At 38.4% G+C, this 16,268-nt stretch overlaps 1 protein-coding gene across 2 annotated transcripts in view; it reads right to left on the reverse strand.

The window, feature by feature from the left end:
* The window catches only part of DLGAP2 (DLG associated protein 2), a 401,254-nt gene that overhangs the window by 315,053 nt on the left and 69,933 nt on the right, over nt 1–16,268 (reverse strand). Inside the window, exon 1 of one of the 2 annotated variants that reach the window (XM_086461530.1) lies at nt 7,766–7,931. The exons of the other annotated variant lie outside the window; for it this stretch is intronic. Within the exon in view, the coding sequence (XP_086317656.1) occupies nt 7,766–7,823 (58 nt within the window). The 5' untranslated portion in view covers nt 7,824–7,931. Of the gene's footprint in view, nt 1–7,765; nt 7,932–16,268 lie in introns of those variants that run through there. 2 annotated transcript variants of the gene reach the window in all.

The raw sequence follows: 16,268 nt of genomic DNA on the forward strand, positions 1-16,268 counted from the left end.
TTTTAGTAGATGTATTCATAGAATTCATTTCTGATAATTTGATCTAATTCATTCATTTCAGATGCTTGGCTTTGTAAAACATCTCGAAATACATTTTGCCTCAGTGATATATATCAACACAGATTTGAATCTGGAAACAAGCTTTTCAGAATGTATGTGAATGACTCAGAATATCTCTGACATTAATACATGTACACCTGCAAAGATAAATACCAAAAAAATCAGAAAAATTTCTTGTGATCTCATTTATACTATCCAAATAATTTATCAGTTAAACAAAGATATACATGAAAAGTACTTCTATTATACTCACAGTTAATAGCACAGTGACAGAAGAATTATGTTCAGGAAAACAGGATGAACACAACTATGAAGCGTAACTTGTGCAGTGTAGTGAAAGAGACAAATGCAACATAAAAAGAAGACTCATGTCCCTTAAAATCAAGCTAAAACAATACTTTTAGAAGAAGAGAGTGCCTCATCTTCTCTTACTTGCTTTACAAACTTTTAATAGTTATTAGAGAAAAATAAATGTTATCATTTGTGGTGGTAGTGATATTGCAACAACAGATAAATCTTAAAAGTTTATATCATTTTATTTTCCAGAGATTTCTGCCTATTAATAACCTTACGTATCTTTGCCACTCTAAATTGCTGTCAAAAAGAGCAGAATACTAACTTTCCTTACACCTGAGATCAGGGCAGTGTTAACATTCAGTGGAATCACAACCATATGAACGGACTTTTTTATAGTTAATTCACACCTCACATCTCCATTCAGAAAGTTTTGTAGACTGACGTGAGTATTTCTGTTAATGCAGCTAGCAAGAATATTTGTTTCTGACAGAATTTCAGTTCTTTCTGCATAACCTTGTGCATTCCCATAAAATGGAAACTGGAAATATTCCCTCCCTCTGCAGCCACTGGGGAGAGACAGAGGTAAACCTCTCTCACAGGACAACAGAAACTAGCTATTACTTCTGCCACCTTAAGCAAAGCTCTGAAAGGTACCTGGAACAAATATTGTCTATTCTCTATCTTCACCCCATTGTGTGAGCATTGGATTATCTTAAATTCTTCTTCAAATAATAAGAAATTATTAATCTGTAAAATATAGGAGTTTCTTATAGACAGCAAGCAAGCACACTCATATATGCACTTTTATATTCACAGATCACTGGATTGCGATATAATGGCTGCAAGCCATCTACATGTGTGAATCTTACTCAGCACTACTCTGATGAAAACACCAGCAGCTGCTAAAGTGCTCACAGCAATGAAAGATACCATGCTGGATGTTTATCCTTTGCACTATATATAGCCCTGTAGAATCACCTAAGCTTCTCAATTACAGTAACAAAAACTGTTGGCTGTTTTTCATAATAGATGGTGGAGAAAGAGGTTTTTATTGAGAATAATAAATGTGACTCTGAATAGATTTCCCCAGTAAAACATGTATTATGAATGGGCACCAGAGGACAGTCAAAATCTTCACTCATTTATAGGCATTAATACTGCGTAAATAATGCACTGTGGTTGCCTTCATGCTTTGCTCTAAATATCAGCCTGGATCATGATGGGGATAACTTCCTGGGTCATAAGCCACACCTGGAGACTTTTGCCCTAGATCTTCATCTTCATCTTCCGTATGTACTTCCAAGAGAGAATGAGCACTTTACCCTTGTGCAGCAAGATATATTACTGACCAAAGCATGGTGATAGAGGCAATAGTAACTACTCTAACACAGCTACTGGGACAATCGAGATCCTAAATTATTTTGAAACAAGGGAGAAATACTGCTGCAGTCCAAAATTGCACTGTACCTGATTTTCAGTCTTGTAAGTTAGTTGGTTTAGAATGGCACCGAATTCAATTGAGCGACCTGGACGCATTGAACTTGTTCAGAGAGCACATTGGAAGTGAAGGATTTATTTGACTCTTCTTTGCAAAAGCACAGAGAGGTAAGCAAAGCATCAATTTCAGATTTTTCCTCACATCTGTTTTCTATGAATTCCAGTCTGCTCTTCTCTTATTTAGAGACTACTGATCCAGGTTTAAAGTAAAGAATAAAGTAATGACAATAATAATTTTATTTCTTATATGTTTCTCTGTTTGTTTCGTAAGTTTACAAATTAATTACTGTCCCTCTGTTATACTCTTCTCAGTGGTATCAAGTGACAGGACGAGGCAAATTTAAATACAGGAAATTCCACTTAAAAATTAGAAAAAACTGTCACTGTGAGTCTGGTCAAACACTGCAGTATGTTACCCAGAGAGGTTGTGAAGTCCCCATCCGCGGAGATACAAAAAATCCAACTGACATGGACAGTGTCATGGGCAACCCACTCAGGACCCTGCTTCAAGCAAGTGGGCTTTGACTGGAAATCTCCAGGGATGCCTTCTAAACTCAGCTATTTCTGTGATTCTATCAAATAATTCCACTTTAAAGCATTTGCTGAACATGCATAAAAGCTCAAATCATGGCTGTATTCCCCGAAGAGAACTGAACAGCTAGGAGCTCAAAGACACCTTTGACATTGGAGGTCAGTAAAATACCTCTTGCCTGATAATATCAGACTTTATGCCAAAGTTGGTGCTATCGTTGCATTCGCAAGGCAGCTTTCTGGGGCAAATGTTGGCATGTAAAAAAACCTTTTCCAGTCTAGGCTGTTTCTTGAAATAAAGATGGTAATTATATAGCAAGCTTATATCCACTACCTCTTTTCTTTTAAAGACAGTTCTTAACTGGATTCAGTCCACCTTCTTGTCTCGATTAATCCTTCTCTTCCTGAGTGCCACTCTGGAGTGAGGTAATTGGACTCTGTTTGAAATAACCCAGTTTTGTACATAGAGGTCACTGCATGGTCAGAAAGGTTATTTCAGTACTGCTTTACAATTCCATTTACAGAAGCGTAAAATAATAGCGCATAAGCTGGTTTTCCATGAAAATATTTCTCTCCTGCTTCACTACATATTTTACCATTGCAAAAGCAGTTTGTGGTTTCTTCTGGCCTAACTGAGCATGTTCAGCTACATGTTGAAGGGGAAAGAAACTATCCCAAAAGTCAACTGCTTCCTTTTCCAGGCAACCAATACTGCTTCACTGATTCAAACAAGAGCAGATTCCTTCTTCTATCCATATCTGAGTACAGATGTAAGAGAATTAAGAAGCAGAACTTCTTTCAGATCCATCCCTTCCTTGCCCATGAGTTCAGCTTACAGTGCCATCAGTTTCCTGCTCATGTATAGCTCACGAGAGCTCATGAGACCACTAGATGTGAGGAAGATTCCCTTTCTGTACATCCTGAATGCTATAAAAGTCAGGACAGATGTTTTTCATTAGTCATTTAATATTGATAGTTAAGTTACAGCGTCTGAAACACATAAAATGACAGTATATTTCCGTACTTACATAAGGAAGTCAGTGTATATCTGAATGTTTAACCCCTCCTGGATACATGAAAACTATTATTTAAAACTTTTGTTATTTCATCTGCTAAGAAATTTGGCAAAGCTCGTCTCAAATTTTGTGCTAAAGTTTATTCCTTGATTTCAGAAACATTTATTATGTAAACCCAAAAATTATTAATAGCCTTCTAACAGGGAGTAGATGTCTTCTGGTGCTTCTTGCTTCCTCTTCTCCTCTAACCTTACACTCTTTCAAGAAAAAAGAAAAAGTCCTATAACCAGGAAGCAAAGCAGACCCAACAGTGGAACAAGTTGTCCCCAAGCACTGCCAGAACGGAGAACCATATGTGATATTTGCATTGAACAATGCCTCTGAAAGTGCAAGGACAAGAGAAAAAATCTAGAAGACTGGACACTTCTAATACACTTTGTTATACAGTAGTATTTAAATAACATCTTCAGAAATTAAAATGACCATATTAAAGGGACTTGGTTTCATTTCTGTTAGGTGTTCATAGCAAGGGGATGAAGTACACATTGGGAACTTCGTGAGCATCTAACAGCTGCTGTGACTACTGAGCTGCACTCACACAGTGTCCTTGACCAGCAAGGCACTACTGGGGAAAGGGGAAGGGCTGCCTAAGGAGAGGGAGGCATTCCCCACAGAGATATAAAAGATTGTGGGGGACAGAGCACCTTACCTTTTTTTTTTTTTTTTTTTTGGCTGAAGCACCTCAGAAGGAAGAAGATAGTAAGAAATGATGCTTTGCTTTGTCCAATGTACTCAACATTTAAATCTTTCTATCTTGGGTGAAGTGTTATCTACTATGCCTTCTGCATGGCAGTGGTGGGGAGCAAATCCTGGAGCCATCCTCTGCCAGTCTGGATCACTTTCTAAAAGGAAAAGGATCTGCCTTCAGTCCTTTTCTCCACCATCATGCACATTTATCTTATTTTCAAACCCTAGTGACCATGGAGGAATACAGACTGTGGGGAAAGTGAAAAAAATTAGGCATCTAAGGATGTTTAGTGTAAGGGACAGGTAACACATTGTAAGAGGGAGAAGGTGCACTGCTGGCATGAACTAGAAAATGGGAAAGGGACAGAATTTGGCAACGATGGATACCATGCAGTGAGAAAGCCTGTAGTATTTCCAAGTACAAGCAGCACTGTTGGCAAAACTCGTGTCAAAGAGTCCTTAAATTGTTGATAACATTTTGTTTACATTCAACCTGATCCAGCTGCAGCTGGGTGAATACTGTAGTGAACAAAGTGTTAAAGCATTATTAAGACTTGCTCCATGTAAGTCAGAGAGGTATTACTTGTCTAGAGAGGACAGTCAGAGGATATACCAAGGCTCACAGTGACATGTGGTAGAAGAGTGCATTGGTTGTTTGTTACTCCAGTCTGCTCTTAGTTGGCTAGATTCACTCTGTTTGCATATATGGATAAATCCTCAAATAAGTAGTATAAGATAGAGGTTTTCTTCCTGAAGTGCTGCCATGCACAGCTTTATAAATGCCAGCCTGAATTTCTTCATGGCACTCTACGTCCTACATCCATTGTGAAGTGAAGCTGATGCAACACACTTGGTAAATGATATATTAATACCAACACATCAACTCATATGGGCTGCTGCTAGTTCCCAAGTAAATGGTTCATTTTTACATATGGACTTTTCAATAACCTGGATGGTGTTCCAATTCTGCTGCATTAGCAATGAGAAAAGGCATCTGACTTCAAGAAAATTCCCAAAAGAGGTAACTTTATTTCCATACAGAACCTCTTTTAAACATATTATTTCCTTCTAGTCCCGTACTAAACTGTATCAACTTAAAACAGATCCCTTACTGTTCAAAATGTCCACAGAAAGGGAAGGACAGGAACACATGCCAGGTACTGGGAAGAATATTGCGTTGGATAATTTTGTCTAGTGATGGAGTTGTGATTAAATAGCCATATTAATTATTTATTTAAGACTGTGTTTAAAATATAGGTCATGGTTTCTAAATGTCTGAGGAAAATGCTTTCCATTAATCTCTACAGAACAAAATAAAGACCACTAGAATCATCAGCTGTCTAGTCTGTCCTTAAGCATAATTTCTACCTTGCCCTTTATTTCTATTGAGTCACCTCAAGGCTGAAAATTGCACAGGTGCCTCGGGATGCCAAATTTCCATTCACCTTCATAGATGTCCAAGGCCCTTTGGATGTCTGAAGAAATTCTGACATCAGAGTATCTGACTAATGTAGTGGTACCCCTGCCACCCTCGGGGGTCCGCAACTGCAGCTGCTGCCTGCCTGCCTGCCTGCAGGGCTCTGTTCTCACTCCCCTCACTCTTCGGCTGCCAGCCAGCTCTCCCTGCCTACTCCTCACAGCTCTTTTTGCTCAGCCATCGCCATCTTCTAGCTCTCCTCAATCCTACAATTGGATCCGCTGAACAATTTTGGTCACCTCTCACCCAGATTTCTTCTCCTATAAAAAATAAAAGATTGCACTTCTTAATATCTAGCTCCATGCACAATTCAGAACATTTCTGAAAGTGGTGTCGAGCTCTGTTCTCCAGCAGGCAAGACCAGTCCTATGGAGTCTGGTAAGAGTTTCGGGTTTAATTCACTGGCTTTAGTGTCAGAGCAGAATTAGGCCATTTGGTACTAAATTCTCAGGATGTATCTGAATAAAAATAGTACAAATTCAAGCTCTTCATCCATAATATATTCATCTTGAAGTGCACAGCTGCCATGCATATATTTATGTAACTGCTATCTGTAGAAATATTTAAGCATTCAGCTCAACTCTGAAAAAAATATTTAGAAAAGTTAAGGAAGGCTAAATGGTGAAAGCAAGCAAGGGGACATAGTCATTAGACATACATGTCTTCAGAAGGCAGCAAACCACTAACTTATTCATCTGAATCACTGAAGAAATATAGCATAGCTAGAAAATGTACAGAGAGGGACAAGGATGACCAGGCATATGGAATAGTGGGGAATCTAAACAGACCACAACTTTTCAGCCTACAATTAGACAGCTTAAGGATGATAAGCAGTGATAAGCATCTCGGTGAGATATACTATTCACTTTTCACAGTAAAAACACTTCAGGCAATCCAAAAAAAATCCTCAAACAAGAAGCTCAAAACAAAGACAATGTGATTAATTTATAGAACCCATTTCCATAACATGTTTTTGAAATCAATGATGTAAAGAGGTTAAAAAACAAGGTTGGATAAACTCATGGACAACTGAGACATCAGAAGCTTTTTAAACAGAGAATGACCTCCAGCCTGAGAGGACCAAACACAGCAGAAGCTGGGTAAGGGTCAGAGAGGAAGGCGGCAGCACTCCCAACAAACCCTCTCGCCTTTATTGTTGTTCTTCACCATCAACTACCGTGAGCTCTGATCTCTCCCATTACAGTAGCTGTCACACACTTGCCCTACCCTGTTCCCAACCTTCAAAGATAAAAGTGCTGCAAATAACCTGGTCTATATATGCAGTAAATACTGGCGCTGCAGGAACATCTCTGCCTCCTCTCTCTGCCCAGCTGATACAGATACACATCTGCCTCTACTTTTTCTATGTTTCTGTTGCCTTCCTTTTTAAACTCCTCTGTGACAAAGTCTTTAGTATCACATGGTGTTACAACACAAGCACAGTCATATTAATCAGCAATATTTTTATTCTGTTGCATCTCTGGCAGGCTCCTGGCAGTATAGCAACAAACATCCCAGTAATAAATGAGCTTTTAAGTGCACCAGACTTTACTATTCAGTTGCTGGCATGTGGTCTCTGATCAAAACTTAACTTAAACAGCCCCTGTACAGGCAGCACACCAAGTAGCAATAACAGCAACAACACTAATAAACAATGTAAGACAATGCTCTGACTTCAAGTTAAGAACACAGGTCAACTAACTTCCTAAGTATACCAAAATCTATTACTTCAGAGTCTCTTTTCCTAAGCTACACCAATACACTACTGAATTACAGTGAGGTAGATAAGTAGGAGCATGATGCCCATTAAATCTCCATAAACAATTAACTTTCGCAGCTGAGCTCTACAACAAAACACCCTGCCTGCTGACATGGGATGTTGCTTCACTTCATGTAGGTCATTGGTGAGGTAATAGACAGTTTTAACCAGAAACAGCAGAAAAGTAGCAAAATCCCAGCACAACACATCCTTTGATAGGTCTTAATAAAAATATAGATCAAGTTTATAGCAGCAGAAATTGAAAAAAAGCAATCACCTCACTTTAATGTATTTTAAATGTTTTTAAAGTATACAGAATTTTACTGCTAAAAATACCCCAACAAAACATACATTCAATGTAAAAAAATGCCTTAAACTTACCTCTTAGTTTACACTGATTTAATATATTTTTTCTTCTACTTTTCAACTTTCCTTGCATCTTGGGAATATAGTGGTTTTCTCCACCCGCTTCCTTCCTCTCACCTCCTCCCCCTCCAATCTGGCCTCCTTTCCTTCCTTGGAGGTTTTTAAGCTTTAATTTGAGAGTGTAAAGCTGAAAAATATTTGATACAATTTTTTTTTTTAATTAGAGAATTGAGCTCCTTACCATGGTTGAAGCATTTCTGGGAACAGCACCAAAAAGCTGGAAGCTACTGCACTGAGTAGCCACAGCATCTCTCTTAAAATCATCACTCCACCATTTTTCCCAGAAAACTAGTATTTCAGCATTTTACTTACAGGCATGGCTGAAGTTTAGGAGACTAAGGCTAGAAATAAATCCGAGTCTCTTTGTTCAGTTTTGGAATGTGAAAACTAGATTCCCAAATTCCAGCGTGGGCCCATCTCCAGCTGGAACAGGAAGAGGACTCACCAAGTGGGATTTGACAATGTATGAGCTGAGGCTCGAGTTAGTCACATTTTCAATGAGCTCAGAAGGGTATTGATGATTATATGTTCTAACTGGAGGAGGTAGTTGTCAGTCTGCCTGCAAGCGTGCATGTCACCACACCGGGGAAAGAGAAATATTTTAGAGCTTGTGTGGGATTGGGCTTGCTGAATGGAGCACTTGGGAAGTCTCTTCTCCTATAATTTGGATATTGTTGGGGAATGAAAAAAAAAAAAAAAAAGAATAGGTTAGATCTAACAATTTAGGGACTCTGCAACATGCATTGACACTGAGGGGTGATGAAGACACTCGGCATTTCCTTATGCTAGTGAGTGGCAGCCTACAGCATATTTTAGGTTTCCATTAATTGACAGTAGGTTGTGCTTTACAGCCTCTAGTTATTTATTTTTTGATTCTTGATGTAATATGGTAAGAGGTTGTTTTCATCTAATAAAGAACATTTTCCTGATATGATACCAAATTTGTGGTAACACTAAGCAAGTCATATTTTCTCTAAACACTTACAGGTATTTCAGGCATGTGGATTATAGTAGTCTTCCTCTCTATTCCTTGTTTGCTCAGTCATTACATTTTGGTCTTTCCTCTTAAATCAGTCTACTAAACCACTGATTTCTGCTCTTTTACACAATCTGTCTACACATTCTTTCAAAGACAGTATTGCCCTTTTAGGTGTTGCACTGATCACAAACTGGACCTTTCTCAAGCAGAAAAAAAAAAGTTTTAGTGTAATTCAGTGTGTACATTTCCCAATACTTAATATGTTTTAGCCATATAAAATCATTTCTGAACTAATTAATCCCAGATGCATTAGCTTCTCTTTTTTTTCTCAATCTGAATATGATACATTGATACCTCCTCTTGCTCATGTTTCAAATCTCTAAGTATCTTCTGTTTTCTGATTCCTGCTGTTTACATCATCTGCTGACTTCATTAACATGCTGTTCACTTGCTTTCTTTAATACTATTAATGAAACTGTTAAATAAGGCTGAAACAGAGACCAATCATTATAGTAGTACATCGGACAACCAGAATGTGTCATCAGCCAAGTTTACTGCAGCGAGGCCTGAAAGCCCGTTTGTCAAAATCATTCCTTTTAATTGGTTTCAATAAGTTATTATTTGTAGAATTGACTAATGTTTAATTGCAGCATTACCAGAAAGCCGTTTGGGAAACCTCGGCATAGAAAAGCTGACTGCTTATGTATTTATTCTTGTTTAAACCAAATCTACAGGAAAGTTTGGATTTGCTTCAGAATGGGTTTTAGACTATTTACTTCAGTTCTCCTTTCTATTTCTCTCTTCATACTCACTATTTATACCTTAGTTTACCCTTACGTATTTGAGATATTTTGCACTTGATCAAAAATTAAGTTGCTTAAAAGCTGTGCAGAAGGGTACATGATAACAAACAAATAATATTAAATAGAAGATAATATTATTTACTTAAACAGACACACATAGTGTGGATATAAATGAATGTACAACAGATACAAACAGTTCCAAATACATTTCCAGCACAACTAAGGGAAGCAAAGAGGTGTCTCTCTGTTAAACATCAAAACCAGATAAATACAGAGAAGGAAAAGACCTATTTTACTGAATAGTTATTGGTGACCTGCAAACAGACTAACTGAGAATAAATTAGGCTAGAAATGAGAAGGTATAGAACAACCATCAGGAATGTGAGGCTTCAGATAAGTCTTCCAGTACATGTAGCCAAGGCAACGAAACGAACGTCTTTAATACAAAGCTGGCTTAGTTCGCAGAAGGAGATGTCGAGTAGCTGCTTGAAAAGGCCATGTATCCAGCCCTAATCTCAGACATGCCTGTCCCTATCTTCCTTCCAGCTCTACAAGCATAACAGTGAATATCAATGAATCTTAAATCCTAACTTTTTCTTTGAAATTACTGATTGTTCTCAAGCACATTTTCTTCATACTGAAAGTCTGAAATTAAAACTGCTCAATTTTGATGCACTTAAATTGCCTCATGAAATCTAAAAATAAGAAAATGAAATTACTATTCTTCATTCCTAAGTAGACACTAGCAGCTAAATTTTTAAGTGTTGAAATTCTGGCCTCTAAAATATTAATTATCAGTAAATACACAAGGGGGAAACCTTCATAAATAAGAGCACTCCTGAAAACAAAGGACTTTAGTACTGGCCAAGGTCTTTGCTGAAAAGCTCAAGTTCACGAACCCTGACATAGAGCAGCTATGTCAGGGTCTGCTGCCTTCCCAGTCATATCAACACAGACCTGGGGAGAATGGAAATAATCTAAACCATAAGAACACACCCTTGCTATTTGTTCTCCTTCTCATGTGCTAGAAAAGATGGAAAATATTTGAATCCAGGTCCCTGGATCTATTTTGGATCTGTGGAGTGTCAGAGCTGAAGGAAAACTGGGCATTTTTGTACTCATAACATTTTAGGTAGTTAGGTCATTTCATTCTGAGGTTTTCTTCACAGAAAACACTTCCAGACATGCAAAAAAAAAAAAAAAAATCAGCAGATCCTTTTTTTACTTTAAAAACTAGACTCAATTAAAAAGAGTATGAAAAGATTTGCTCATGGATATGTATGAGGTTTCATGGAACAAAGTGTTCTTGGTCCTCCTTGGAGCATTCTCCTCTAAGTTTTTAACTCTTATTGGTGGGAGAATGATCTTTGGTGAAAGGACCTATTTAACCTTTATGGTGTATTTTTTGCATAGACTACTCAAAGAAAACTAACAGGGCTGTTATTCTAGGTATGATCTCTTTATATGGCTGAATAGTTCTTGGCCTCTTGAAGGCACACGATTCATTGTTTTCATCAGCCTATGATCATAATGATGCAAAGAAAAATCACAGTAATTATAGGGCAATCTTCATAAGAGCTATATTTAATAAGCTATGTTCATCTCTGTTCCAACTCCACTAGCTCCTGTCAAAAGCAAGGATATATTTAACCATTATGTGCTAGCTTGCATAGCTACAATTATTATCCTTGAGAAAATAGTAATGCTGTGGTCCATTTAGAGGTTAAACCATGCTTTCTGTCTGTTAACAAAAATACTGAATATTTAAAATAAATTGAGAGTGCAGTAAATGTTCACAGAACTCAAACAAAGCATTCTTTCTGAAATCTCACATAAAAAAGGCTTAATTGTACTTTTTGCTTTTCAGTTTAGCAACAAAAAGGGTAACAAAAGTCAAACATACACATATATCTGTATGTATGCATGTAAAAGCATATATACAAACATATTGGCAAGAAATACTAGTCAGCAGTGTATCATCAAAACTTTGTTTTTCATTGGATTATTAGTTGCTGTAGCATTTGGGAACTACAACTCAACTTCAGAAGCCCATAAGAAGTTGAAAAAAAATGGAAGGCAAAAATATACGCTTTGTCTAGAGGAGACCACAATCAACATATGAGGCAGCAGGAGGAGACAGACAGTTGTGTAGCACAAAGAAAAAAATGAGAAAAAAAAGTTGCTCGGCATACATCTCAGCACATAAGTACATAAACTGACCATCGGATGTAATCTGTTGCCATCACCGGGTGGTTTACATAAACATTTATCAGTTGCGAGGCCTCTGCAAATGCTATTTTGAATTGTTACTGGATATTTATTTCAATATAATATGAGCCAATAACAAAAAAAAGCTAAGGGCACCAGCATAGTCTGGTGCTATTTTACCTATTGAATTTGACTGGGGAAAAATGATTCAGACTACCTTGCAGGAAGAAAAGGCCTTTTATTGACTTCAAAGAGCTTACTAACAGTAGCATAAAACTTCCAGTCTGGTGTCATTTCAGTTTCACTGATTCTTGATAATTAAAAATACTGTTTACCTCATAGTAAGTTTTTAACTACAAAAAAAAAAAAAAAAAAAGTAATTTACCTAGTTTCTTTCTCATGTTCTTTGCAAACACATGTTCTGCCACACAAGTGTTTGCTTTCCATTGTCCTGAAGAGGAAGCCTTGTGCACACAGGGAATGAAGAATATGGCTTGGAGAATTCGATCTACAGAGCTGTCATGCAGTAATTCACCATTCAGGATGGGAGGGATGAGGGGGGAAATTTCACATAAGAGTTACAAGGAGGGCCAGACAATAGGGCCAAACAATAACACAGATAATATTAAGAGAATAAAATTCAAAGACCCCAACAATCTATTTTAAGGCCATGCCAGAACTCCACATGTCCTTCCTATTATTAAAAAGCATAAAATCCTCCCAGCTCATCTACTCCATACAAGCTACCCATCTTCCCACCCTGCCATCCAATTCAGCTCAGAATTATGGTCTTATAACACTCAAGATAAAATGTGCTGTTCTCTAAAATAAAACTTCAAAAGCATACGTCGTGTTTATAGGCTGGCTCACAGTCACAGGGATCATATGTGTCTGTGCGTGTATATGTGAGTGTATGAGACAAGAGTGCCGAACATATTGATTAATTTCTAATTAAAAGAGAAGAGAGTGAAGCACTGGGAAAAATCTGAAGCAGCCTTGTATTGTGATATGCAGAAGCATGCAAGCTGCAGTTCATTGGTGTCTCCATAGAAACAAGACATATTGGAGGGTGTAAGACATTGTCAGAGGACTAAAAAATTTCAGCTTCAGCAGAAAACAGAAAAGCACCTGAGGGATTTTTTTAACCAGGAAAACAAAATTAATTATTCATTTCCCATATAGGAAGCATTCATTTTTTAGATGAGTTACTTAACATACATCAGGATTAACTTATGGACTGGCTAATCCTATGATTTTCTAATACATAAAATCTGTAGGAAATGCATGGTTACACTTCTAAGTATAACGCCAGAAAGGAATATAAGTAGGCTCTCAATGAATACTTGAAAGCTCTGTTCAATGTGCTGTTAATTCTTGGTACCATTTTCACACTTGCTTTAGACACAGTGCTTATGCATTCGTATGAATATTGGCCCACACGCAGAACTCTGTCTTGGCCTGTGCAAAAGGCATCCCCGGGAGAATTAAAGGCAGCAGGGAGACATTGCTTCAATAAGACACTGCACTCTAAACCTGCTCAGCATACCTCCTACTTCAAATGAACAGAGATTCACAGCGTGCAGCTGCAGCGACTATTTTTAAGAAGTTGAACCCCCACACAGGATGGATTAAAAAAGGCTCATCTCCTTACGCCAGACCTGAAGCTATAGGCAGAGGGTTTTTTCATATGTGACCAAGAGACCTGTGCCAGCTGGTAGCTTCACAAGCTGGGTTGCTCTTTCCTGATTTTCTGCCCAGACCTGGCTACTGCAGCCTCAGGGACAGTCTGCCAGCTGAATCGACCTCAGTACCCTCAGTTCCTCTCCTAAAGATATTCCTCATCTGTGGAGCTCCCCAGTGCTGGAGATAGCTCTATCTCCTTTTCTACTGAAACAAAAATACTGGGGAAACCGCTAACACTAACACCAAGTTGTTTCTGCTCCATTTCCACAAAAGAGCAGAAAGACTGTCGTGCTGCCTCTGTTGCCTACGGTACAGATGGGGTATATACATTCCTACTTCTGCAACGCAAGCGAACTAAAGTTGACAACTGCTGTTAACTTCTGGAGGAGGTCACTGCAGTTTTAGGAGCCTCTCTGAGGGCTGCATTAAGACAGCGCGTGTCAGACACCAAAAGAGAAAAGGTCCTTCAGAATAATCAGGCCCTTTCCTGGTGGCATTGTTTGCCATGATGCCTTGGTGACGTCTAACCCTTCCACGACTGCTTTAAGGCTACTTAGTCAGGAAGACGAAGATTAAGGAAACAAATGAAAACTATGAGACTTCCCAGATGCAAATGACAATTAATGGCTCTAAAAAGGTGTATCAGTGAGTGGGAAGGAAAGAAAAGGTTTAAGTTAAAGTGGGAAAGAGTAATTTTGGGGGCTTTTTAGTGTGCGTGTCACACATAACCAAGTTCTGTACAGAGCACCCATGTTAGTAACAATATTCAGAGGGCATATTGGAGACTAAGTGTTATGCATTTTTTTTATTAGTTCTGATCTTCATAATAAATATCCAGGCATTAGAACTCTGGCAGAGGATGCAGACTGATTCTTTAGCTCTCTACAGACTTTCATCAGGATGCATCTAACAACTGAGACAATCCTTTAACTAATAAAGCATGGTATCTTCCTGTCAATTGCCAAAATTGACACTACACACAAAAATGGGAGTAAGAATGATTATGGCTCGTTTGTGTCCAGCTGTGCTTTTTAGCATTTCTGAAAAGATGGGGATTCAGAGAATTGTGAATGGATAGATGCTTATTTACACTACAGGTTCTCCCATCAGTGCACCAGAGCTGAAAGCAGTGAACTTGCTTACAGCCACTTCTGTTTCACAGACTGGATCACAACTACATTGCTGCCTGCATAGGATCTCCAGAAAAAAATAAGGTTGATATGTATGCATGCAAAAAGAAAAGATTTTAAAAGAGATGCAGGAGACAATGAGAAAGTTAACATTGCTGATTTTTTCTAAGGAGGATAAGAAATTTTTTTTTAAAGGGGCTTATTTATGCTCTTACGAGGACTAATGCAACAGCCCTATAATTGACTTTTGGGCTTCGGATAATCACAAATATCATCCTATACCTTTGCTTATATGTGCCATTCTTGCCCACATTATTGATCTTACTGGTGTGAAGTATTTCTCATGCAAGTAAAATTTACTCACAGAATACCCACAAAAGCATGTTTTTCTCAAGGACATAATGCAAGGCTGCTCCTTCAGGGAATCTCTTAAACTCTTGTTTGTTACATCTAAAGGAAAAGACAAAAGAGCTAGCTATTCTAGCTTCGTATCCTTCACTATGATCACAACTTTACGCCTCCTGAATACTTACAGACACTGTTGTAAAATGAGGAAAGGATACAATAATTCTAAGTCTTTTTCCCTTTCCTGTACCCCTTACTCATTTCCCAAACAAGGCAATGAGAAAAGGAAATGTCTTGGTTTGGGCTAAACCAAGAACTAGTTCTGTTTTAATGCTTTTACTTTTCAGTTAAGTCTCTTCTAACTAACTGCACTTTCTGAAACAGCAGCATGTTTTTCCAGACAGTGACTGCTTCTAGGCTTGATGTTTATAGTTAGCACCAAGGAATAGTGTGCAGAGAGGCCCTTGCTTATACTTGTTCTTATAGTGACCAAGGTCACTGCTAAATCTTGTACTCCATGTTGGGGTGCTGGGAGTGAAAAGGGTTGCAAGCACGTAAAAGGTCGGACCTGCAGGGAGGAGCGAACCGGACAGGTGACCCAAACCTGACCAACAGAGTATTCCATCCCATATACGTCATATTCAGTATAAAGCTGAGAGATCACAAGGGTCAATCTCTCTTCTTCGATGGCCGACATCTGAGGAGGACTCTGTCTGTTCTGTCGTCGATCCCAATCCGTGCATCCCTGAATCCAGTGCCTGAGTCCAGCTCCTGCATCCCGTTCCTGTCTGCTGCCGAGTCCAGTCTGGGACTGCCCCAGTGCCAGCCCTGCTGTGTTGGTGGTGACGTATCGTCATCAGGGTGGGCGGGTTCGGTACTGGTTTTGTATGTATTTGTACAGATTGTATAAACTTCATTATTTCCTTATTCTTATTATTATCTTTTCTTTTATTGTTATTGTTTCATTAAAGCTGTTTTAGTTTTCTTTTCCAAACCGTAAAGTCTCTCTCCCTTGTTCTCTCTCCTTTTCCCTTTTGGGAGGGGAGAGGGGTTAATAGAGAGCGTCTGTCATTTTTTAGTGACCGGCCCAGCCTCAACACGTGACAGGAAATTATTAACATTTTTCATTAGTTGTGCTACTTATTAATAAAATCAGAGTGAAAGGACACTAAGAAATAACACTCAGAAAGGAAGAGTGCACCACAACACCTGGTATGCAGTTGCTGATGTCTGCACCATGATCATATATTACTGCAATTCCAGATTAAATTAGACGGAATGGTGTGGACGTATCTTAGAAGAAAATAAGC

This window comes from Leptosomus discolor, chromosome 2, assembly GCF_034619465.1.
Source record: "Leptosomus discolor isolate bLepDis1 chromosome 2, bLepDis1.hap2, whole genome shotgun sequence".
NCBI lineage: Eukaryota > Metazoa > Chordata > Aves > Leptosomiformes > Leptosomidae > Leptosomus > Leptosomus discolor.